At 41.9% G+C, this 26,601-nt stretch overlaps 1 protein-coding gene across 3 annotated transcripts; it reads right to left on the bottom strand.

Moving 5' to 3' along the window:
* Nucleotides 1–2,810: 2,810 nt before the first annotated feature.
* On the bottom strand, nucleotides 2,811–26,601 carry C3H2orf42 (chromosome 3 C2orf42 homolog). Of its 3 annotated transcripts, none has more exons than XM_075858502.1 (9): nucleotides 26,495–26,601; nucleotides 24,254–25,089; nucleotides 18,100–18,225; nucleotides 17,464–17,556; nucleotides 14,439–14,543; nucleotides 13,379–13,486; nucleotides 12,615–12,715; nucleotides 9,899–10,058; nucleotides 2,811–3,766 (listed from the first exon to the last, which is right to left on the bottom strand). In XM_075858502.1, the coding sequence occupies exons 2-9, from the start codon at nucleotides 25,074–25,076 to the stop codon at nucleotides 3,555–3,557; spliced, it is 1,728 nt and encodes a 575-aa protein (XP_075714617.1). In that variant the 5' UTR covers nucleotides 25,077–25,089; nucleotides 26,495–26,601; the 3' UTR covers nucleotides 2,811–3,554. The 3 variants fall into 3 exon arrangements, with proteins under 3 accessions (XP_075714617.1, XP_075714618.1, XP_075714619.1); XM_075858503.1 differs by lacking the exon at nucleotides 26,495–26,601 and adding an exon at nucleotides 26,341–26,416; XM_075858504.1 differs by lacking the exon at nucleotides 26,495–26,601 and adding an exon at nucleotides 26,250–26,302.

Below are 26,601 nucleotides of genomic sequence, written 5' to 3' on the forward strand. Positions count from 1 at the left end.
TGGGGCTCCATGCAAAATCTCACCTCGTGGGGTATCCTTGATCCTGAGGAAGGTGAGAGCTCAGCCGAAAACTACATGGGGGGAACTTGTTAATGATCTCAAGGCAGCTGGGACCACAGTCACCAAGAAAACCATTGGTAACACATTACGCCGTAATGGATTAAAATCCTGCAGTGCCCGCAAGGTCCCCCTGCTCAAGAAGGCACATGAACAGGCCCGTCTGAAGTTTGCAAATGAACATCTGGATGATTCTGAGAGTGATTGGGAGAAGGTGCTGTGGTCAGATGAGACTAAAATTGAGCTCTTTGGCATAAACTCAACTCGCCGTGTTTGGAGGAAGAGAAATGCTGCCTATGACCCAAAGAACACCGTCCCCACTGTCAAGCATGGAGGTGGAAACATTATGTTTTGGGGGTGTTTCTCTGCTAAGGGCACAGGACTACTTCACCGCATCAATGGGAGAATGGATGGAGCCATGTACCGTCAAATCCTGAGTGACAACCTCCTTCCCTCCACCAGGACATTAAAAATGGCTTGTGGCTGGGTCTTCCAGCACGACAATGACCCGAAACATACAGCCAAGGCAACAAAGGAGTGGCTCAAAAAGAAGCACATTAAGGTCATAGAGTGGCCTAGCCAGTCTCCAGACCTTAATCCCATCGAAAACTTATGGAGGGAGCTGAAGATCCGAGTTGCCAAGCGACAGCCTCGAAATCTTAATGATTTACTGATGATCTGCAAAGAGGAGTGGGTCAAAATTCCATCTAACATGTGTGCAAACCTCATCATCAACTGCAAAAAATGTCTGACTGCTGTGCTTGCCAACAAGGGTTTTGCCACCAAGTATTAAGTCTTGCTTGCCAAAGGGATCAAATACTTATTTCTCTGTGCACAATGCAAATAAATATATATAATTTTGACTATGTGATTTTCTGTGTTTTTTTTTAGATAATCTATCTCTCACTGGTAAAATTAACCTAGCCTAAAAATTCTAGACTGTTCATGTCTTTGACAGTGGGCAAACTTACAAAATCAGCAAGGGATCAAATACTTATTTCATTCACTGTATATATATATATGAAAAAAAAGAATCCCTTTCGCATTAAAAAAAAGTTTTAAAAATTAAAAAAAACAAACAACATAACTGGTATTGCCGCGTCAGTGAAAGTCAAAACTATTACAGCATAACGTTACTTAACCTTCTCGGTGAACGCAGCAAAGAAAAACATTTTTTTTAACATTTTAACCACCCAAATTGCTGATTTTTGGTCTCCTTAGTTCTAAAAGAAAAAAAACTTAATAAAAAGTGATCAAAAAGTCACAGGTACCAATAAAAAATACAGCTCGCCTCGCAAAAAAATAAGACCTCACACCGCTCAATCGACAGAAAAAAAAAAGTTATGGCTCCCAAAATGTGGCAACACAAAGCAATTTTTTTTTTAAACAAATAGTTTATCTATAAAAGTGGTAAGACATAAAAAAACATGAATCGCCATAATTGTATCAACCCATTGAATACAGTAAACATGTAGTTTTTATCGCACAATGAACGCCGTAATAGCAAAACCCTCCAAAAATGACGCAATAGCTGTTTTTTGCCCATTTCACCCCAGAAATGGTTTTTCAGCTTCCCATTACATTATATGGTGCCATGAAAAACTACAACTTGTCCCGCAAAAAACAAGCCCCCATACGGCTATGTAGGCAAAAAAAATTTAAGTTATGGCTTTTGGAATGCGGGGAGGAAAACACGAAAATGGAAAAACAAAAATTGGCCGAGTCATTAAGGGCTTAAAACTTGAGTCGACTTGGACTAAACAATCGTTCAGAGAATATGTCATGCTAAATGTTCCTTTTACATGGCCTGATATGAGCGGCGCTCGTTTGCTCCTGATCAGTTATGTATGGGGACGATTATTTGTCCCCATACAGTTCCATCATGTGAGCAGCTCATCTCCCTGTTTACGGACTAGCGACCTTTTAATGGGCTGAATAAACTAACAGACCAGCTGATGAGCAAGCGTTTGCTCCTTCATTGGCTGATCGTTGCCCTAAGAGAATGACTTGTCACTCTTTCCCAGCATCCTTCTCTGACTGCTCATCTATTCATATGTTAAAGGGGGTGTTCACACAGACTATTTTGGCACTGTTTTTGACAGGGAAACCATATCGGAAACAGCGCCAAAAAAGCCCAAAATTTCCTCCCATTTCTTCGGGCGTATCCGTCTCGGACCTCCCATTGACATCAATGGGAGGCAGGGAAAGCGGTTTTCGCTGCGTTTTTGGCCCGCGGTGCTCAATAGTCACGGCCGAAAAACGCTGCAAAAAAATGCTAAAAAAAGCACAGGCAGGTCAAAATCTGCCTCAAAATTCCCAAAGGAATTTTGAGGCACATTTTTCCGCCTGCAAAAAACTCAGTGTGAACAGGGCCAAAGGGGACCCAAAGAGGTCTATTAAAAGACTTGAAACACTTTGTACTACTCTGAAAGAAATAACATAAAACTGTGACGATGGGTAAAAGCGTTGCATTCATCTTGCATTAATAAAACTTATAGCTGGGTGTAAAAGAAAAAAGGACACATGTAAAATATTTGTGAACAATAAATAATAATTTGCTGCTTGCTTCCAGAAAGAGCTCCACTCTAGTCCATGGGCAGTGTCTGGTACTGCAGCTCATCCCCATTCACAGCCCATGGACAAGAGTAGCCCAAGAAATATAAGACATGAATCAGACACAAGCGGCTCACACAACCTTTGCCTTGCACAGACACTATATCCAGATCCCTGAAATAGACAAAATAACGGAAGGACAATGTTGAGATCATCTCTTTTTTTCAATCTCATATTTAGTCTTCACAGGGATTGTATGCTTCTTTGTCCGGTTAAGCTAACAGCCATAGTCATTCCATCAGATTGATCAAATACAATTGCCCTCAAAGGGTTAACTATATACATTTTGGAGTTAAAAAAAACAATAACAGAGGAGTTAAAGAGGCAGGCAGATAAAAGGACAGACGGGAAATCTATAAAAGGCTTAAACAGAGGAAAAACTTTTGCTTGTGGTGAGGATCTTCTCTTGTCACTAGGTGGTCTCCATCAGAAAATGGTCCCTCTGATATCAGTATTTGCCGACAGCTGTAAACCCTCTGCCAAGGAGGCCAAGCCAAATGACCAGGCTACTATATCACAGCTAAAGTTGAAGCGCCCATAGAGCCCTGACAATCAAATCTCCCAAAACATTTATATTTAAAACACTGCTGCCCAAAACCATGGGGTGATGATCTACACCCCACTGCAAACCATCGGTTGAATTCTTAAACTTCCATCCTTGGACTCTTGTCCTTAAAACAACATTGGCTGTTTCATGAAGACACGGACACTCTATTTAAATACACACAAAAGACAGCGTACCATAGCAGCAAAAAGGATAAAAAAAGAAAATCCCTGCATATATTAATGCAGGAGAAACGTCCATAGTCCTGATAATGTGGCACTGGATCAGGCCCTCCTCATTTGGCAACATAAGTCATCCTGATGGTTCTTACTGTACAGAACTAATCAAATGTAATGGTGGTGAGAGGTGTGATCTCTAGGGTGTGCTCCAGGGTGTGGGGGGCAGGATCTGTTAACTCTGGTAATGGTCCGTTTCGATGGTGGCCATATTCAAATTTAATGCGCAGCTCCCCAATCTTAGACAGAGGCAGAATATCTGGGATCCACTCAATAGTGAATGGGGTTGGCTCCTTCTGGTCTGGAGAAGTGTTGCCTGCAAACATAAAGAGCGTTAAGAGTCTCACTACAACCACATTCAAGTAAAATGTATATATTTAAAAAAATAAAATAAATAAATCCCCCCACCTGACCAGACCAAATGCCACCTTTAGCAATGCAACACTACCCAAAAAACAAATATTATATGTATTTAACCCCTTCCCGCTGTGGCCACTTTTGACCTTCCTGACAGAGCCTCATTTTTCAAATCTGACATGTTTCACTTTATGTGGTAATAACTTGGGAATGCTTTCACCTACCCAAGCGATTCTGAGATTGTTTTCTCAGGACTTTGTTACTGATAAAATTTGCTCGATACATTCAGTAATTAATTGTAAAAAAAACCACCAAAATTTAGAGGAAAAATTGCAAAAATGTGCATTTTTCTAAATTTAAAATGTATCGTCTTGTAAGTTCACATCACCGTTCGCTTTCCGTTCCGGGGTTCGGTCGGAGGTTTCCGTCGGGTGAACCCCGCAACGGAAAGTGAAACCACAGCTTCCGTTACAGTCACCATTGATAGCAATTGTGACGGGAACATCGCTAATGGTTTCCCTTCGTCACCATTCCATAAAACTTGTGTTTTTATTTTTTTTAAATCCGAATCGGCTTCCGTACAAGGCAGACACAGAGACAATTACTTGGCCTCTGGTTGCCATAGCAACCCAGTGATTACATCCCTGGGTTGCCGGTCGGGTAAAAACTCCTCAGATGCTGCTCTCTCTATTGAGCACAGAATCTGAGGGGTTAATCGGCCGGATCAGAGAATAGCTCCGGTTCTGGCCGTGCGGGCCGCTTCTGAGACCGCACCATCACCGCGATGTAACTGTACTGAGGTTTGCCGGAACACCTTCCCGACAGCGCCATATATATACACGACGTATGTCGGGAAGGGGTTAGCACTCCAAAACAACACTAAATGTCAATGTGTGTACCTCTCACAGCCACAAGCATGCTGTATCACGAATTTCATGCAGAAAGGAGAATATTTCACCCACTGTAATGTTATGGTGGCAATCTACAGTAAATTAAAGAGGACCAATCACTTCCTGGAAAACCTCACGAAGTAAGAAAAGACCAAAATATAAAACCTTTCAAATACTGTATATATAATTTAGTAAAATTAATGTCCTCCTTAATTTAGTGATAATCAGGAGCTACTTGGGAAGAAGTTAGAAGCACTGAGCAGTCAACATTTCATAGACTGCTATGTGAGATTTCCTGCTTCGGATCGGGAGAGTCTACCGTGAGGGGGGGACTGTGGGTACGCAGCAGGAGTACGGTGAAGATCTCTGCTGCTATCTTACTTCATGCTATCTGATGGATGTAGTCATATTAGCAGCAATGTAAGATGGATTCCAGTTTATTATGGAGGAGGAGGCTGGAAGAAATAGCAGCAGCAGAGGTAAATCCAGTCACAGCTTTCTCCTCCGTGTGCATGTAGTGAGAGACTCAGATTAACCATTTACAAGCAGCTGTCTCCTCCTCTAGCTGGGCTGCATAATACATAGGGAAATCTTATTACAGGGCTGATAAAATAACAATATTCAGTCTGAAATAAAGTTCAGGCTCCTGGCTGGAGGCGAGACATTTTTTTTGCTAGATTCGCGCCTCGCTGATTCGATGCATTAGATAACTAATTCACCAAGTTTAGGATTCGTTTTTTTGGGGAATTTATAAAACGAATAGGGAAATCGATTCTCCCACTGGACCAGCAAACAGGAGAATTGATTCTCTCACCCCTAATCCTGGCCAGATCGGAGTACAGGGCTCAACTTTACCATTCGGATGCTGTATAGAATCAGCTCCTCCCCGCACAGATGGTTCCTTCCAGAGGAAAAAAATCTGATGAAAATTGAACCTCACTTTGCTACAATAAAATTAGAAACTGTGTCCTGTAATACTGAGGGAAATCCATTGTTCTTCTAATGATATGTATAAAAAATTATTTATAGAATTTAATCTACTGTCAATTTTTACAGTTTTCTCAGAACTGATAGGCCCCCTATAATCTGTAAATACATGCGGATTAACCCATTCGCGCACCTGGACGCAATGGCATGTCCTGGTGCGGGGAGTTATGTATGGAGCGGGTGTCAGCGGTGTATTACAGCTGACACCTGGGACTAACGGACAGGAACAGCAATTGTGCCTCTTGCAGTGTTAACAGAAGCTGTAAAAATTACAATATACTGCAATTCAATAGTCCCTAGGGGGGACTAAAAAATTGATTAAATAAATAAATAAATAAAAAGTTATTAGAAGTGAAAAAAATTTTTTTTTAAAATATTAAATGTACAAAAAAAACCTTTACATTTTTCCTCTAAAGTGATGTAAAAAAATAAACAAAATTGGTATAGTTGCGTACGTAAAAAGTCTGAACTATTACAATATACCGTAGTATTTTTAAAGAAAACCTGGCATTCCAAAAATGCTTTGTTTTTGAAAGATAATTTTATTTGCAATCCACAGACTTAGACAATGTGACGTTTCGGTCAAAATAACCAGACGTGTAAAAAACAAAAACTGTAAAAAATCGCAGTTTTTTGGTCACGTTAGTTTAAAACATTTTTTTTTAAATAATGTAATAAAAGAAGTGAGCAAAAAGTTGTATGTACCAAAAATGATACTGATAAAAACTACAGCTCGTCCCACAAAAAAATAAGCCCTCTTACCGTTCAATCAACAAAATAAAAAATTATGGCTCTCAGAATGCAGTGAAACAATATTTTTTTTTTTTTGAACAAAAATAGTTTTTTTTGTAAAAGTAGTAAAAATTTTTTATATATATATATATATATATATATATATATATACATATATATATATATATATATATATATAATCACCGTAATGTATTTGAACCGCAGAACCAAGTTAAGTTGTCGTTTTTACCGCACGGTGAAAGCCATAAGAACGGAACCCAAAAAACAATGGAGGAACCACAGTTTTTCCCAATTTTAAGCCCACAACTAATTTTTTTTCAGTTCCCCAGTACATTATAATGGTACTTTAAGGCCTCGTGCACACTTCCTTCACCGTTTTAGCGGTCGTTTTTGACGGATCCGTGTGCCCGTTTTAGCGGCCATGTGGTTTCCGTGTGCACTCCCATGTGCACTCCGTGTTTCCATTTCCGAGCGCCGAGCATGGTACTGTCCAGGGTGCTGAAAGAGCAGGGTTGTTCAGCGCTAGTCACTGTACAGGGTGCTGAAAGAGTTAATGGGCTGCACTGAGCGGCGGTAACTCTTTCAGCACCCTGGACTGTGACTAGCGCTGAAGAAGGACCATGCCCGATGCTCGCAAAATACAATTTTAATGAAAAAAAATAAAAAAAATCAGTTCATACTTACCCAAAACTCCCTGCATTTTCCTCCTGTCCGGCCTCCTGGGATGGCATTTCATCCCATGTCACCGCTGCAGCCAATCACAGGCTGTAGTGGCAGTCACGCAAGACTGGATGACGTCAGTAGGCCGGACTCCAGGGATGACGCTTCATCCCACGTGACCGCCTCTGCAGCCAATCACAGGCTGCCGCGTCATACAGAAAGGTCGGACTGGAGGAAGAAGAGGGACTCGTCACCAAGACAACGACCGGGGTATGTATGAATTGCTTTTTATTTTAATTTATCAGCAGCCTCTTCTCTCTATCAGTGCTGGATAGAGAGAAGTGGCTGCCGATTAATGTAATATCTCTAATGTACTTCTGCCCGTCCGCCCGGATGCCTTCCGTGTGCCTTCAGGTTTTTTGACGGCCTCATTGACTTGCATGAGTCTCACGGTCACGGAATTTCGGACCAAAGTAGGACATGCTCTACTTTCGTCGGAACGGAGCAACGGGACCGTCAAAAAAACTGAAGTGTGCATGGCCCCATTGAAATGAATGGGTCAGGGTGCTAGCCGTCAGAAAAACAGCTAGAACCCTGAAGAAAAAGACTGAAGTGGGCATGGGGCCTAAATGGTGCCAATAGAAACTACAACTCCTCCCGCAAAAAATGAGCCCTCACACCACTCTATTGACGGAAAAATTAAAAAGTTATGCCACTTGAAAGGCAGGGAGTAAAAAACGAAAAAGATGGCTCAGTCCTGAAAGGGTTAAAGGGAGTCTGTCACCAGAAATTAGCAGAAAACCAGCAGCACAGTATTCTAGTGTAACCTGAATATAACGCGGTTTTTATTTTTCAGCTATGTGGCTCCGTTACAGCGATAATAACTTTATTCCTTATATGCAAATGAGCTATTTAGAGCAACGAGGGCTCTACCTTCTATGAATAAAGTTACTATCGCTGCAACGGAGCCACTCAGCTGAAAAGTGAAACAAGCATTAGATTCAGGTAAGGCTACACTATATTACTACGCTGCTGGACTGATAGGCAAATTTAAGATGACAAACTCCCTTTAAGCTGCATATTTTTTCCACATTGTATGGACCTGGTCTTAAAAAGATATCATCAAAAATTGACATTTTTAGCATAATTACATTTTTTACAAAAAGTAGCAGTTTCTAATTTGTCTTGTTTATCTATATAGAAATTACATTATTACATGTGCTGACATCTAGGAGACCAAACAGCCTAAACTCCAGATTGGTAAATAAAAGGCATCTCACTTTACAGCCTACAGTGAAAATTTGTTGTCACGGATGTATTCTCCTGCTTGACTCAAGTAAAAAGATTTCATGCCAACAATACTAAAGGGAAGAATAGAGACAGTTGACACGCGGTGAGAAAGCAGGGTTATCGGAGGAGGACTGATTTATGTCACTGCCTATCTTCATATCCAGACTCTAATGACTCTATGGTAAAGCACACCCTGTCATGCTGGGAAGAGAGCAGTTCCTTATGGAGTCACCGCCTGACTAGAACGATTAAAAGTAAATTTATTAATTATATTCTAAAATTGGCTCTTGAAGCCCAAATTCACACATACAGGCTCAGACAGGTGGTCAGAACTGAGAAAAGTCTATGGGTGATATGATCCCACTCCTAGACCACGATCTCTCCTTATTATAGAATACACTGAAGCCACTTGCTGGAGAGTAATCCTACGCGTTTCAATATCATAAATTAGCGTGATACGTCATCAGGGATCAAAGTATTGGTGTCGGTTAGCACTGTTTTTGTGCCAATTCCACCTCCCGGCACGTGCACGACTCTAATGCAATGGCCGCACGTGGCTTCAGTGTATTCTATAATAAGGAGAGATCGTGGTCTAGGAGTGGGATCATATCACCCATAGACTTTTCTCAGTTCTGCCCACCTGTCTGAGCCTGTATGTGTGAATTTGGGCTTCAAGAGCCAATTTTAGAATATAATTAATAAATTTACTTTTAATCGTTCTAGGCAGGCGGTGACTTTAGAAATTAACGGAACGGAATACAATATCAGCGTGCATAGTTAATTATAGTTCCTTATGGACTACTAGTAAATAATTACGGCACAATGCTAAATTAATGATTTTATATAAAAGTGTAAAAAGAAATCCATTAACAAAAAAAACAAAACAAAAACCTTTCTAAAGAATCAACAATAAAAAAATATGACACAACTTTGCAAATATTCCTCTTTAAAAAAAATATATATTTAGTTACGACGATTTGTAAATTTTCTTTAAAAAAAAATAAAAAAATGAAATTGGTTGCAAAGGTGGTACATAGACTAGTAATTTATAAAATGCAGGAGATATGGGAGAGATCCTCCAGCTCACCTGACACTTGGCATGTGTGTCGTGGACATCGCACGGAATCTCGTGTCGGCACACGATGGGTGAAGACAGGCAAGGCAGGGGGTTAATAGCCATGATTAAGGACGTGCACAACGTCTGAAACGCGTAGGCCCCAAGACTGGACCGATACACTCTCCTGTCTGCACACCAGGATTCCTTCTTTCTGGACCCTGTTTTAACCTTGATACCTAGTAAACTTGGAACATTTCCATTTTATCCTCTACATCGCTGGATTCAACCCCCTGCCTTGCCAATTTATAAAATGGTCAGGTACATTTTCAAGTGTTTAAGTGAAAGAACTTAGAAGTTTAATTTCAATTAGAAGATTTCATTAAAATATCTCAGCACAGAATGCACCTCACTTCTATACTCTCTATATTGATGAGCAATAATTCCCACAACATACCAACTTTCAGGAAGGTCTTCAGTTCGAGGGGGCGTATAGGCTGCTTTTCCAGTCTGCCATATGCTTCTGCAATGTTCTCCACTTCCACTTTAGGACATTTGAATAGGTCGAATGTTCCATCTCTGTTCTGGACAAAACTTCGGGTAATTTCTAGGGGCATCTGAGCAGAGAAGAAAAAGTCGTTTCCACTTTGCCATACAGTTGAGGCAACTTGGGTCTTGCCATATACCTGCCAAATGTATGACAAAAGTACGCTTTTTGGCATACGTTTGGGTAATGAAAGTCTTTGGGCACATCAGAGCAGACCAGTGTGCCCATGCTGACTTCTGTCAACCACTGAAAGTACCTACACTGGGCACATCAGAACTGGACTAAGGAGTAATGGAAGAAGGTGGTCTAGTATGATCAAGATTTATTTTACATCATGTGGATGGCCAGGTGCGTGTGTGTCGCTTGCCTGGAGAAGAGATGGCACCAGGATGCACTATGGGAAGAAAGCAAGCCGGCGGAGGCAGTGTGGTACCCTGGGCAATGTGCTGCTGTCCTGGCATCATGTGGATGTTACTTTGACACGTACCACCTACCTAAACATTGTTGCAGACCAAGTACACCCCGTCTAGTATATCATAATTGCAGAGACCTCTTTCTGCAGGATAATGTGCCCTCCACACTGCAAAAATTATTCAGGAATGGTTTGAGGTATATGATAAGCGTTCAAGGTGTTGACTTGGCCTCCAAATTCTCCAATCCTCAATCTGACTGAGCAGTTGTGCGATTTGCTGGAAAAACATGTCCCATCCATAGAAGGTCCTACCTCGCAACTTACAGGACTGCTATTGATCACATCTAAGTTCATAACATAGATGTGATCGAATACAGGTGGATCCCGTGTGTCAGAGACACGCAGGACCCGCTTTCAATAAACCCATCAGTCCCGCTGACCTGACAGATACAGGGTTCATGACTAGGTACAGCTGCTCTGTTTACAGGATACAAAGCAGCTGTATCTCAAAAAGTAAAAATAATTTTTAATAAAAACTATTTTGAAAGTTGCCCCAATCACACTAAAAGACATTCTTATTAAAAAAAATATATATATATTTCAAACGGTGTACATAGCCTTTAACCCCTTAATTTAAAAGCTATTTCTTTTTCTGGTTTCGCCTCTCTGCCTTTCAGCTGCTATAACTTATTTTTTTTATTAGTTGACGTGGCTGTATGAGGCCTTGTTTTATGCGAGAGAAATAGTATTTTTCTCCTCCGCAGTTTGGTGGTAAAAGAATTTTTTTTTTACGGAGTGAATTTAGGAAAAAGCGATTTTCGGTATTGTTTTTCTTGTTTCTTCTTTATCCCGTTCACGTTTCACGCTAAATAACCCGTTAAATTAATTCTTCAAGTTATTACGGTCGTGTAGATATCTAATATGTGTACGTTTTTGTTTTTATGTAATGTGGGGACAATAAAATATTTTTTATGCAAAATAATGGACTTTTTTATAACTTAATTTTTAATTTTTTTTTAATCCCATTAATGGAGAACTTTACTTATAACTTTATTTTTTACTAATAATGTATTAGCATACTCCTGTATGCTAATACATTACACTGTGTGACTATGACATAGGACGCTGTTAGGGCAGCACATAGTGTGCCCTAACAGAAGGCAAACTAAACAGACAGCCCTGGGGTCCTTTGTAGGTCCCTAGGGCTGACTGCAGAGGGACTCCCCGGTCTTTGATCGCATCACCAAGACCTGGTGATGCGATCAAACAGGGGAATTCCCTTTGATCATGCCGCGGTCACGGACAGCGGCAATCAAAGGGTTAAACAGCTGGAATGTTTTCCGACCCCAGCTGTGTTCAGGAGGCTGCTCTGAGATCAGGAGCTGTTCGTTACAGCTCCTGCTGAGAGGATAAGCGCTCACACGAGCGCTCATCAGCCTGATCTACAGCGACGCCAAAAGACGTCGTTGTAGACTGGGAACCTGACGGTGGGGAAGGGGTTAAAGGATCTGCTGGTAACGTCTTGGTGCCAGATACCACAGGACACCTTCAGAGTTCTTGTGGTGTCCATGCCTTGACAAGTCACAGCTATTTTGGTGGCACTTTGGGGATCTACACAATATAAGGCAGGTGGCGTTAATGTTATGGCTGGTCGGTGTATGCTGAATGTTCGCCGCATATGTGATGCTACAACTGCTACTGCTAACAAAAAAGGTAAACAGCTTTGCTTTGCAAGGAACAACATGACATTATTTGTCTCTTGCCTCTAACCTGCCAACCAATCAGAAATAAATACATAAAGAACTTTGTTATTAGGGTAAAATGACATCTTCCTCAACTTCCAGAAGCCCTAAGTCCCCCTTGCCCTGCATGCAGGCTCTCTGGAAATGTTCTGATACCTCCTCAGTCACTAAAAAGTTTGTCTTCAGCAACACAGTAAATAGAAGACAAGGAGGAGGGGGATGCAGTTGCAGTTTTTCTTTTTGGGTCTGTGAGATTATCTGCTGTCAGAGAGGAGGGGTGGAGAAGTGGGAAGGCAATTGATTGGCTCAGGCTTCTGAGTACAGCCCAAGTATCACTCAAGGAAGTGTCCGTACACTCAGCAGACATGCAGATGAAGGGTAAAAGACCCGAAAACACAGGTTAGACACACAAAACTCGACAGCGGTCTAAGTAGTGACTATAGGTATGCGTTAAACAGTCATCATTTCTTACCTCTGGTGTGTCGAAGATCTGTTTAACATGTAAAATGTTAGTGATGTGCCAGGTATACTTGGAGAAAGTCCCCAAAGGAAGAGCATCTTTTCTTACAAAGGCTGAAATATAGACATTTGTTTACATTTGTGTTGAGGCAACAACCCTGCACCAGTCTAGAGTCTTCTTCCCCTAACAAGTATTGCAACGTTCCTCTTTACTAAACCTTTGGAAGACCAGGGGTTTCAGGACAATTCTCATACTTTTTAAAATACACAAAGAACACCTGAATTATGAAATAAATAAAAAAAAAAAAGGCATGTTATACCCCAAACCCATATATTTTCTGAAAGACACCAGGCACATTGCAAAAATGCCACCCAGCAATTTGCTCTCATGGGCGAACTTTATGTAATTTTGCATCAAATCAGAAGACTTTGTAAAAATGTCATACAAGATCATGATTGCGGCTTAAGGTCTGACCCAAGTAGAGCCTGAGGCGCACAACATGTCCTAAAAAGTGAAGATGTGCAGAGTTCATACATGCCACTTATACCTATGTCTACATGCACATATTTTCACAAAATCACAACTAAAGAGACCAAAAATCTCTCTCCTCCACATGCCGGTAATATTCACGTGATCTAGTCGACATATGGCATGAATAGGCACAGGGTGTGATTAGATGTTACATTGTAAGATGAATCTGCAATATTAAACTGAATTCTGTAACTCTATGCACATATGCTGCCGCTGTGTGATGGTTGCCCAGGACATTCTAGTACCTGTTGTGCAGTTGGGAAGACGCATCCTTGCATTTCCCATGGACAGCCTCTGTGACAGAGCATCAAAGAAAGATTGGGGAATGTGAAATACCAGCGGCTCTGGTTTACCTTAGAGAATGAACAAGATGTTAAAGAGAGTAGAGAGAGGAATCTCCTCCTCAAAACAACATATCTGTAGAAAGAAAACGGTCTTTGGCATTTACACTAGTGTCATGGCTTCCGTTTATAATGAAGGCCTTGTCGCTGTGACGGATCTGTCGTACGATAGATCCAAACGGTTGCCGACAGATCTCATTAAATCATAAAGGGATTTGTCAGAGTTCCGTAATTTCAATAGTGTCGCATGCTGCTTTATTTGTGCAGCCAAAAGTAATAGAAACCCTGATACAGATGTGAACAGAGCCTTTTACAGTTTATATAATAAAAAAACCTACATAACATGCTGAGTGAATTTGTAAATACATTGCAATGCTTATCCTGTACTGCTCCTTGATTAGAGCCTCTAGTCCAGAGCTGCATTCACAATTCAGCTGGTTGTTACTGGACAGAGGAGCAATATAATGCAGTGGGACAGTTCATTTTTATCTACATCAGATTAGTGCATAGTGTTTGTTGTAAACACTACAATTCACATAATAAAAAATCACCAGCAAGATCTGAGCAGACATTGAGCAAGCAAAGAAGGTTGGAAGATTTCAGCTCTGAAGCCTGGAGATATTCAAACGCAGCACTGGACTATATTATAAGCTGTAACTCTGGACTATGTAATGCAATGTATTTCTAACTTTTTATGTAGATTAATTCTATATATAGACCAAAGGGGTAACTTGATGCTTATGGGCCCAATGCAAAACCTGTAACAGTTCCCCCACCTACCATTTGTAATATTGGTGTCTTATGTGGCAGAGGAGCCTTTGGGCCACATAGCTATGCCCCTTATCTGTAAAATGGTGTTCATAAGTGGCCATGTATGTTCATGTAGATAATTATGCCCAAAATGAGAAATACCCTTAAATAAGAAATTTGGCACATTTACACCCACATGTATATAGCCACTTACCATCAAACTGAAAATGCATGGTCTGATGGATCCTCTCGGTCACACTGGCCAACCAGTCTATGAAGGTCAAGGACACCTGACTCTCAATCATCATCTGACTTGGCACTGAGGAAAGGATGTGAAGAAGCATGATAACCATCTTTGCTTCATGTGATGATATAAGAAGACACTGTAAAGCTGCCCTGACACTTTAGATAGCCATCAGCCGAGCATGCTATTCCTCCCATATACATGTGGTTTTAATGGGAAGAGGGGAAAATGCCGCTTCTAGACTCTTCTGGCAGTGGATTATTTCTCATCGGAACAAAGGATTGGGCATGTTGAAATCCAACATGCCCGATCCTTCATTCCCCGGCTGGTAGACTTTCATCTAACGTGTATGACCTGCTTAAAGGGAACCTGTCACCAGCATTTCACATATTAAACCACCAACATCAGGTGGTAGTGGGTCAAAAATCGTTTTTATATAACCTAGAATTGTCTTTAGTCGGCTCTGTAGCTTTAGTATTCAGATTTTTAGTGTTCCCACACCGTATGCTAATGAGCAGAAAAGAGTCATATCTTCATTCCTCAAGTCTTTCCGAGTTTACCCCGCCTCCTTACTTTTGATTGACAGCTCCTCACCTCCCCCCAGCACACAAAATCCGGCGCTTGTGCATTGAGGTCCTCTTCTGGTGTGTGCGCACAAAGTGACACCGGATTATTACGATAAAAGGCGCAAAATGTTTGCAGACCGTTATTTACAGTCGGAGGAGGAGTTTAGGAGAGGGGATAACGGCAATGAACTTTTGATAGCAGCGGCCAGTGAGGAATAAGTAAAGTTCAATAGGTGAAATGCTGGTGACAGGTTCCCTTTAAGGTTATGAGTTGGATAAGAGGCAATGAGATGGGAAGTACACATAGTGAGGTATTAATATAAATGATAATCACACTAGACGCCCTTCCTCTCTATTCACATGCACGTTCAGCTCACTCTAATGTGCATGCTTTCTCTCAGTGACACCCATTATGGGTGAAGACAAGATAGCATCGTTCAAAAATTAAAAAAAATCCAACACAGCCAATTATCATTAGGGATGTATCGAAATTTCGATACTGTGCACCCTGAAACGGTTCAATACCGTCAATTTGTACATTTCGTTACGAAGCGGTGTGACCGCAATAAATGAAGAGAACATGGAGAGCGCACTGTACAGCACCCGCAATGTTCTCTTCCTTCAGCGAGCACCCCGCTCGTCCTTAGTGCCGGCTGCGTCACAGTGGGAGGGAGGAACGCTCCTCCTTCCTTTCTCTACTGCCACCAATGATAATCTGAGAATGTGAGAAAGGAGCCAGGGATGTTGCGAGCCGCACGGGCTTCCTGATGACGTGCCGGTGTCGCTCATGCTGCAGTATACAGTTACAGACCAGTCCCAGGCAGGTATTACAGCAGAATAAAAGACTTAAATAAAGGCACTAGTATTTTTTGCAGCCAACACTGAGGAACATTGGGGTTAATATGACCCACATTAACCCCAATGTTGCCATTATGAGAGGGAAATGATGAAGTCACTTATTATTAATGTGAGGCACAAAGTGTTATAAATTTACTGCCTCTATGTGCCTCACATTAATGGTAATTAACCCCATCATGTACCTTACACATTAACCCAATGTTGCCCATTGCAACTGTGAGCGAGGTACTCGATGGGATCACTTACTATAATGAATATAATGGGCACCATTGGGTTAATGTGTGAGATACAGACCATATGTCGCCTGCTTTTACTGGATCCAACGTAGTTCAGAAAGCCCGGCTTCTAGCATCATAGTCATCCATGCTGCTGTGAGTCACTGCCTACATATGGGAATACTGTACTATAGTGTAATCATGTTTTCAGAGTACCTCGCTCACAGTTGCAATGGGCAACATTGGGTTAATGTTTTGAGGTACATGATGGGGTTAACTACTATTAATGTGTGCAGTACGATGTTTCGGCTCTTCTTTCTGACTGCGATTACCTCTGACTACACCTGGAATAGACGGACCGCTGGCATCGCTGAGCAGAAGAGTGAGAAGACACCATCCAATCCCTATCCTGTACTATTCTCAGTCCTGAACTAACACTGCCACCAATGATTCTCCTGCTATTTGTCCCCCCCAAAAAAACCAGCCATAAACAAATATACATGTTCTGACTATTAGGGTATGTTCACACGCCTAGATTACGCTTTGCTCTGCTGTAACTACCACAGAAACAGTAACGAAGTGCAGGGATTGTGAATAGACATACCGTGGAATGTCTATTCACTGTCTAAACACTTCAGTATTGTTAATGTGTTAGTATAAGACATCACATACTGATCTAAAAGGATCCCTATGCGCGGACTAAATGAATTGAGAGAAGTGTATGACGCTGATTGGTCACTGATTGGTCAGCGTCATACACTCCTCTGTACAACGCCCACTTGGTCAATAGTAAAACACGCCCAGTTGTCCATTGAGAAACTCATTCGCATAAATCTAAAATCTCTAATAACGTGGTAAAAATAGATCGTTTTTTTAAATAAAAATCACTGCTGTCACCTACATTATAGCGCCAATCTCCTTATGTAGGAGATACGGCACTTATAATGTGGTGACAGAGCCTCTTTAACAGCTTTAGCCATATTAAGGCCCTGTACACACAGAAAAAATCTGCCTCAGGATTCCTTCAAGAATTTTGGGCCAGATTTTGAACTGCCTGCACGTATTTTTCGGCATTTTTTCGAGCACAAGTTTTTTTTCTGCCTCCTATTGATTAACAAGGGGGGGGGGTCAGAGGCGGAAACCGCGGCAAGAAAGGACATGTCGCTTTTTTCTTTCCGTAAACGGCCAAGAGCCGCTTGGGAAAAACACGCTTCTGCCTCCCATTTTAATCAATGGCGGGCGATTTTGGAAGTTTTTTGGCGCGGATTCCGACGCGGTTTCCACATCAAAATCACCACCAAAAAAACTGTGTGGACTGCCTGGTTATCGCCAATATAATAATAATCCAGCATTTACCTGGTCTCTTGGTAGCAGAGTTGATCGATGGCTTTTTCGGGGTAGTTTTCTTCAGACTTTGAATTACAGCATCCTGGACTAAAGAGTTTGCACCTGACACACAAGGAAAATACATAGGAAAGTTGAAACTTCATTGCATAAATGGTGGAGAACTACAATCCGCTCTACAGATCTGCAGTTTTTGGGATGGTCATTACATAAACTATGGGTGGCAAATGAGGAGTGTTGTGAATTGTGTTCCTTCAGGCTTATCCTGTACCTGAATGCAGAGCACTTTATTGCTTTCATGTGCTCCTCTACAGAGAAATACCTTTACCGGAACAAACGGAGCAGTATACAGTGGCTGGAGGCCCCAGAACAGAATAGGATGCAGTTCACACCACCTCCACATTACGGATTATCAGCTTTCAGGATCACCATATACCCGACCACACTGCAAGACTTACTGTAATTGATGGTCTTATTATTATGCTTTTAAGAACAGTGTTTCTTTACGTTTTTGGCTAAATTTGTAATGGAGCTTTCCCAACAAAATTCTATGCATACAACATCCTAATGTACACGGATAAGACCGAGCGCTCAGATTCCACGGCACCGCAATAGGACTTTTGGAACTGCGTTGTGTAGTATCTTTACCTGGCGACTCCTCGTTTCTGGGTTTCTTGGGTTTCAGCATTGGGGAGGATTCTTCATGTATCTGCACCACAGTCTCTACAGTATCCATCTTACTGTCCGTCTCTAACACCGTTATCTCTTTAATGCCTGTAGGTTTGTAAGGATGAAAAGGTTAATAGTATCATTTATTACAACTGGAGAGCTCCACCAAGTGTGCCAGAAATACTACACTGTGCTGGGATGATGTCAGACCCGGGGTGTTCAGTAAAGTAGGGGTCAGCATGATGTATGTGTGTAACCTTATCCAGTATTCAGGATACACACTATTCAGTGAGACACTATTGAGATGAATCTTTTTTTTTTTTTTTTAAAGTGCATCAACCACACATCTCGTCTTTGGTGTAAGAAGCACTTTGTACCTGTATTAACCCCTTCCCTCTTTAGCCACTTTTGACCTTCCTGACAGAGCCTCATTTTTCAAATCTGAGATTGTTTTCTCGTGACACATTGGACTTTATGTTACTGGCAAAATGTGCTCGATATGTTCAGTATTTAATTGTGAAAAACACCAAAATTTAGCGAAAAAATTCAAAAATTAGCATTTTTCTCAATTTAAATGTATCTGCTTGTAAGACAGGCGGCTATAATACACAAAATTGTTGCTAATTAACATTCCCCATAGGTCTACTTTAGATTGGCATCAGTATTTGAATATTGTTTTATTTTTCTAGGACCTTACAAGGCTTAGAACTTTAGCAGCAATTTCTCACATTTTCAAGAAAATTTCAAAAGGCTATTTTTTCAGGGACCAGTTCAGCTGTGAAGTGGCTTTGAGGGCCTTATATATTTAGAAACCCCCAAAAAGTCACCCCATTTTAAAAACTTCACCCCTCAAAGTATTCAAAACAGTATTTAGAAAAGGTCTTAACCCTTTACACATTTCACAGGAATTAAAGCAAAGTAGAGGTGAAATTTACAAAATTTCATATTTTTTTGCAGAAATACATTTTTAATACAATTTTTTTTATAACACAGAAGGTTTTACCAGAGAAATGCAACTCAATATTTATTGCCCAGTTTCTGCAGTTTTAGGAAATATCCCACATGTGGCTCTAGCGTGCTACTGGACTGACGCACCGGCCTCAGAAGCAAAGGAGTACCTAGAGGATTTTGGGGCCTTATTATTGTTAGAATATATTTTAGGCACCATGTTGGGGTTGAAGGGCTCTTGCGGTGCCAAAACAGTGAAAATCCCCCAAAAGTGACCCCATCTGGGAAACTACACACCTCAAGGAAATTATCTAGGGGTACAGTGAGCATTTTGACCGCACAGGTTTTTTACAGAAATTATTGGAAGTAGGCCGTGAAAATTAAAATCTAAATTTTTTCAAAGAAAACAGAGGTTTAGCGATTTTTTTTCTCATTTCCACAAGGACTAAAGGAGAAAAAGCACCGCAAAATTTGTAAAGCAATTTCTCCCGAGTAAAACAATACCCCACATGTGGTAATAACCGGTTGTTTGGAGACACGGCGAGGCTGAGAAGGGAAGGAGCGCTATTTGGCTTTTGGAGCTCAAATTTAGCAGGAATGGTTTGCGGAGGCCATGTGACATTTACAAAGCCCCTGAGGGGATAAAACAGTGGAAACCCCCCACAAGTGACCCCATTTTGGAAACTACACCCATTGAGGAAATTATCTAGGGGTATAGTGAGCGTTTTGACGCAACAGGTTTTTTGCATAAATTATTGGAAGTAGGCCCTGAAAATGACAATCTAAATTTTTTCAAAGAAAATGTAGGTTTAGCTAATTTTTTATCATTTCCACAAGGACTGAAGGAGAAAAAGCACCGCAAAATTTGTAAAGCAATTTCTCCCGAGTAAAACAATACCCCACATGTGGTAATAAACGGCTGTTTGGACACACGGCGTGGCTGAGAAGGGAAAGAGCGCTATTTGGCTTTTGGAGATCACATTGAGCAGGAATGGTTTGCGGAGGCCAGGTCACATTTACGAAGTCCCTGAGGGGACAAAACAATGAAAACGCCCAAAAAGTGACTCCATTTAGGAAACTACACCTCTTGAGGAATTCATCTAGGGGTGTAGTGAGCGTTTTGACCCCACAGATGTTTCATAGAACTTATTAGAATTGGGCAGGGAAAATATAAAAACAGTCCTTTTTCTTCAATAAGACGTAGCTTTAGCGCAAATTTTTTTATTTTCTCAACAAATAAAGGAAAAATAGAACCCAACATTTGTAAAGCAATTTCTCCCGAGTACGGCAATACCCCATATGTGGTCATAAACTGCTGTTTGGGAAAACGGCAGGGCTCAGAAGGGAAGGACCGCCATTTGGAGTGCAGATGTTGCTGGATTGGTTTCTGGGCGCCTGTGGGCCCAAAACAGTGGAAACCCCCCAGAAGTGATCCCATTTTGGAAACTACACCCCTCAATGCATTTACCAAGGGGTGTAGTAAGCATTTTAACCCTGCAGGTGTTTTGTAGAAATTAGTGTGCACTCGATGTTGCAGAGTGAAAATGGGATTTTTTTCCCAGATATGCCAATATGTGGTGCCCGGCTTGTGCCACCATAACAAGACAGCCCTCTAATTATTATGCGGTGTTTCCCGGTTTTAGAAACACACTACATGTGACCCTAATCTTTTGTCTGGACATATGACAGGGCTCAGGAGTGAAGAGTACCATGCGGAGTGGAGGCCTAATTTGGCGATTTACAAAGTATTGGTTCACAACTGCAGAGGCTCAGATGTGAAATAATAAAAAGAAACCCCTGAGAAGTGACCCCATTATGGAAACTGCACCCCTCAATGCATTTATTAAAGGGTGTAGTGAGAATTTCACCCCACAGGTCTTTTCCATAAATGAATGCACTGCGGATGGTGCAAATTAAAAATTTATATTTTTCCCTAGATATGCCATTCAGTGGCAAATATGTCATGCCAAGCTTATGATGCTAGAGACACACACCCCAAAAATTGTTAAAAGGGTTCTCCCGGGTATGACAATGCCATATATGTGGAAGGAAACTGCTATTTAGGCATGCTGTAGGGTTCAGAGCCGAGGGAGCACCATTTGGCTTTTGGAGAGCGGATTTTGCTTGGTACTATATTTGTTTGAGTATTGCTGGTGTTTCCATTTATAATGTGGGGGTACATGTAAGCGGGGCGGAGTATATAAGGGGCATAGTCAGGTGGTACAATAATGGGGTAAAAAAAAATAATAAAATAATCCATAGATGTGTGTTACGCTGTGAAGCAATCCTTTCTGCACAGGCCAATGTCGCACTGATAAATGGTGTCATTTCTTATCCCCCTTTTGGTCCACACTCCGCACCTTTGTAGTTTGGGGAATTTTGCTGGGAAGTGTTGTCCTGGTATAATACGGGCACCGGCGCTTCCAGCGGATATATTTGGGCCCTCCCTTTCCTGGTTCCCTAATTTTAGGTCCTTGATAAATCGCCTCTTGAAACAGAAGAAATGTTCCCCTCGGGCACAACTGCATATTTTTTTATTTCCTGACTTATTGGAGCCATAACTAATTTTATTTTTCATAGACGTAGCGGTATGAGGGCTGGTTTGTTGCGGGACGAGCTGTAGTTATTATTGGTACCATTTTGGGGTACATGCGACTTTTTGATCACCTTTTATCCTATTTTTTGGGATGCCAGGTTAACAAAAAAACGCAATTCTGGAACAGCTTTTTTCGTTTTTTTTATACAGCGTTCACCACGCATTATAAACTACATGTTAACTTTATTCTGTGGGTCAGTACGATTCCGGCGATACCTAATTTATAGCACTTTTTTATGTTTTACAACTTTTTGCACAATAAAATTACTTTTGTAAAAAGAATGTTTTTTTTCTGTCGCCAAGTTGTGAGAACCATAACTTTTTAATTTTTTTGTCGACGGAGCTGTATGAGGGCTTGTTTTTTGCGGGACGAGCTATAGTTTTTATAGGTACCATTTTTGGATACGTGCGACTTTTTGATCACTTTTTATTCTAACATTTGTAGGGCAAAGCGACCAAAAAACAGAAACTCTGGTAAAGTTTTTTACGTTTTTTTTTCACGCTGTTCACCGCGTGCAATAAATAATATAATATTTTGATACCTCCGGTCGTTACGGTCGTGGCGATACCAAATACATATGGTTTATTATTATTTTTGAATAATAAAGGACTTGATAAGAGTAAAAGGGGGATTGTGTTTTATTTGATTACTTGAAACTTTTATTGTTTTCAAACTTATTTTTTGCACTTTTTTTTACACTTTTTCTCAAGTCCACTAGGGGACAGATTTTTTTTTCTCTAATACATTGCACTACCTATGTAGTGCAATGTATTAGATCTGTCAGTCATTCACTGACAGCAAGCCGATTAGGCTTCGCCTCCCGACGGGGCCTAAATCGGCTTCCGTAATGGCAGAGCAGGAGACCATTGTGTCTCCTGTTGCCATAACAGCAGTCGCCAGTCCTGATTGCCTGTCAGCTCCGGTTCCTGCCGTTACAGGTGGATGTCAGCTGTACAGTACAGCTGACTTCCACCGCTGATGACGCCGGATCAGCTCCTGACCCGGCGCCATATTGCCGGCAGCTACGGAAGCCGATCAGGCTCCGCCGCCGGGCGGATCTTGACCGGCTTCGGTGCTAGGCAGACCGGGAGGCCAGTATTAGGCCTCCGGTTGCCATTGCAGCCACCGGAACCCCGGCAATTTCATTGCTGGGGTTCCGATGAGCTGCAAACACCTTAAGTGCAGCGATCGCGTTTGAGCGCTGCACTTAAGGGGTTAATGGCGGGGATCGAAGCTAATTTCGGTCCCCGCCATTACAGCCGGATGTCAGCTGTCAGATACAGCGGAGATCCGGCGATTATGGCACTGACTGAGCTTCTGAGCCGGTGCCAAACATTTGGCGTAAGTATACGACATTTTGCGGTAAGCACTGGCTTTCCATGACGTATATTTACGGTAAATGTCGGGAAGGGGTTAAAACCATTTTAAAAGATAGGGATTATTCTCAGATATAAATTGATGGCACCATGATTAGATGTGTGTCCAACTACTGGGATCTTCACTTTGGCTTTTTCCAGAAACAGCGCCACTCCCAAGCAGGTGCTTAATTGTAAGGGTATGTGCACGCGACCTATTTTCAGACGTAATTCAGGAGTTTTACGCCTCGAATTACCGAATTACGCCTGAAAAGACGGCTCCAATATGTCTGCACATATCTGCCCATTGCTTGCAATGGGTTTTACGATGTTCTGTTCAGACGAGGTGTAATTTTATGCGTCGCTGTCAATAGACGGCGCATAAAAATACGCCCGCGTCAAAGAAGTGCAGGACACTTCTTGGAACGTTTTTGGAGCCGTTTTTCATTGACTCCAATTACGTCCGTAAAAGACGCCGCAAAAAACGTGAGTACTTGCAAAACCGTCTGAAATTCAGGAGCTGTTCAGACGTATTTTGCCTTTGCGTGTGAACATACCCTAAGGGTATGTTCACACGGCTTATTTACGGACGTAATTCGGGCGTTTTACGCCTCGATTTACGTCCGAAAATGCGGCTTGATAGCGTTGGCAAACATCTGCCCATTCATTAGAATGGGTCTTACGATGTTCTGTGCACACGGTCATTTTTTTTACGCCTTGCTGTCAAAAGGCGGGGTGTAAAAAATACGCCCGCGTCAAAGAAGTACCGGTCACTTCTTCAGACGTAAACGGAGCCGTTTTCCATTGAAAAACAGATCCATTTACGTCCGTAATGGACGCAGTGAAATAGCGCCTCAACATGCCATTACGGCTGAAATTACGGTGCTGTTTTCTCCTGAATTTCAGCCGTTACGGACGCTGCCGTGTGAACATACCCTAATACAACCACATCCAAGTGAGTGAAAAACGACGACAGAAAAAAAAAGCTAAAGAAGCTGCTGCGCTTTACTGAGCATCTTTGCTCCTTTGTCATCAGGGGGTTTCACAGATCAGAACATTTCGACTGACACCAATACCTATCCTGTGATTAACCCTTTAGTTATAGAAATACGAAAGTAAATGAATCCTTTCCTCAAATGTTAACTACCCTTCGACAGTCCTCATCTGGATAAGAGTTTTAAAAAAAAGGAGAAAGAAGTCCCAGATGTCTCTGTGCCACGGTTATTCTCTTACCTTCCGACATGACGTAGAAATATTCGGTGAATTCCTCGGTAAGGCTGTCATCGCTGGCAAAAGCCCCCAGGCAGGTGTAGAAATGCACACATCTCTCCTCATTCTCACTCTTGGACGATGTGGCTTTGGCCGTTTTCTGAGCTTCGCAGGAACATTGAAAAACGTGGTTGGATCCTTTTTGAATGCCAGATTTTTGGGTGAAGTACACGTGGATGTAGCCCAGGCTGTTTTGTGGGCTAGGCTTACAACGCACCACCAGTACAGATTTGTTCACCCTCTGAACTAACGGCCCCATGCACTCATTCGCTAGCACCCAGATATCCTGCTTGATTTCTGTTGGGATCTGCATAGCATTCAACACTGAGCTTTTAAGTGGCAGTGGCTCGGCTTCGATATGGCAGCTTACGGCCTGCTTAATGTGCTGGCATTGATTTTCCACCACCCCTCGAACTGCTGCTTTAAGACAAGATGGCGCAAAGCAGCGGCCAGAGCTAATCTGAGTGATGATTGTCCCTTCTGCAGTCTGTATGGTGGTCTCAGAAATACCCAGAACGACCAGACATCTGTGATCAGGACCCCTGTCCCTTTGTCTCACTGAGAATATCTGCATGTCAGAGCCAGTAAGGAGCTTCACAGCATCTCGAGGTGGCGGCTTGTTGTTTCGACATCTGAACACGGTGCCACAGCTCTTATTTTTGCAGCTCAGGCCACGGGTTCCATTGTAAGTACCGCAGTGCGGGCATTTCCGAACACCTCGCAAGGTAGGTTTTCCCAAGTTGGAGAGGAAGTCGGGTACTTTTGGCCTCACAGGACTTGGTTCCATACTGATCTATAGCCTGAAACGACAACACCATTAGTTTTTCCGTCATTTACTATGTACTATAAACCAAGAATGGACCTCCTCTCTTGGATTCATAGGCTATGTTCACACGCTTAACAAAAAACGGCTGAAAATACTGGAGCTATTTTCAAGGGTAAACCGCTCCTGATTTTCAGCCGTTTTTACTGCCATTTTTGGAGCTGTTTTTCTATTGAGTCAATGAAAGACGGCTCCAAAAACAGCTCAAGACGTGACATGCGCTTCTTTTTACGAGGCGTTTTTTTTTACGCTGCCTTTTTAAAAAACGGCCGCGTAAAAACGGCCCCGTGGGAACGGAACGCCGTTTTTCCCATTGAAATCAATGGGCAGATGTTTGGAGGCTTCAGCCCCCAGCATTTTTAGCCGTTTACACCCCGAAAAATGGCTGAAAATAAGTCGTGTGAACATACCCTTATATTTTGCCTTGGCGTACACCACCAAAAGTAAGCTGTGTGTTTATTAGGGAAAAGGGTACGAGGGAAAAACGAGGGCAAGAATATTTCTTAATAAAATACCAGCAAGAGCGGGCATATAATGCCTATTGGGAAAATTATAGGATGAATGAGCCCCTTCTTCTAGATCACCCTATCAATTTGCTTTTTATTTTCATATCCCATTTATATTAGTTTTAGGCCTGATTCACACGAAAATTTAATACGTCTGTTTTAAAACAACGGCCGTCACACGGACGCATGTTTTTTCAATGGGGCCAATCACGCGGCCGTTGTTTCAGCATAGCACCGGCTGTTACGTTTTACTGAGGTGTGCGTCGTTTTGACAGGAAAAATAGCGCTATAAGTAATCCTATTTTTCTTGTCAAATTTGACATCATTTGTGACGGAGCCTGAATACATTGATTTGTTCTTTTTGTGGTGTGACCTGTAGTTTTGGTTGGGATTTGCTGACAATAGCCATATCATGGGAGTAACCCATAGCAACCATAAGACGTATACCAATACCGGCACAGTATGGAAGCGTGTATAAGGAGATGGAGGCCGCCTATCACTGGCATTTGGTTTCTCCTTTCATTACTCTATTATATAAGGAACATTTTAATTTAAAAAAAATATATAATGACTAAATGTTTATTGCAGTAGAAACATGATGCAGACACTGTACAATTATTTATATACACACACAGTATATATAGGACCTCGCAGTTTTCTCTTTTACGTCATGCAGCTGTATAGAAGAACCCCCCTCCTCCATATAACTACCCTGCGCCTACTCAAGAGCCTGGAGCAGAAGAGCCGCCGGCTGACGTCACTTCCGGTCCCCGAGCCCGCCGCCGGTCCCTCCGAGTCCCGTTATATATCACCCGCTGCTATCGCCTCCCCCTTGCTAGATACCAACTATTTTGTTGTTCCTCCTTCTCCTCTTACCTACAACATGGATACCGCCTGGGGCCCCTCTGTTATCGGTAGGGCCCTTGTCTTTCCCCAGACCCTTCGCCGGAGCTCCTTACAAACGCAGCGAGCTCTGTAACAGA

The sequence above is a fragment of the Rhinoderma darwinii genome, chromosome 3, assembly GCF_050947455.1.
Source record: "Rhinoderma darwinii isolate aRhiDar2 chromosome 3, aRhiDar2.hap1, whole genome shotgun sequence".
Taxonomy (NCBI): domain Eukaryota; kingdom Metazoa; phylum Chordata; class Amphibia; order Anura; family Rhinodermatidae; genus Rhinoderma; species Rhinoderma darwinii.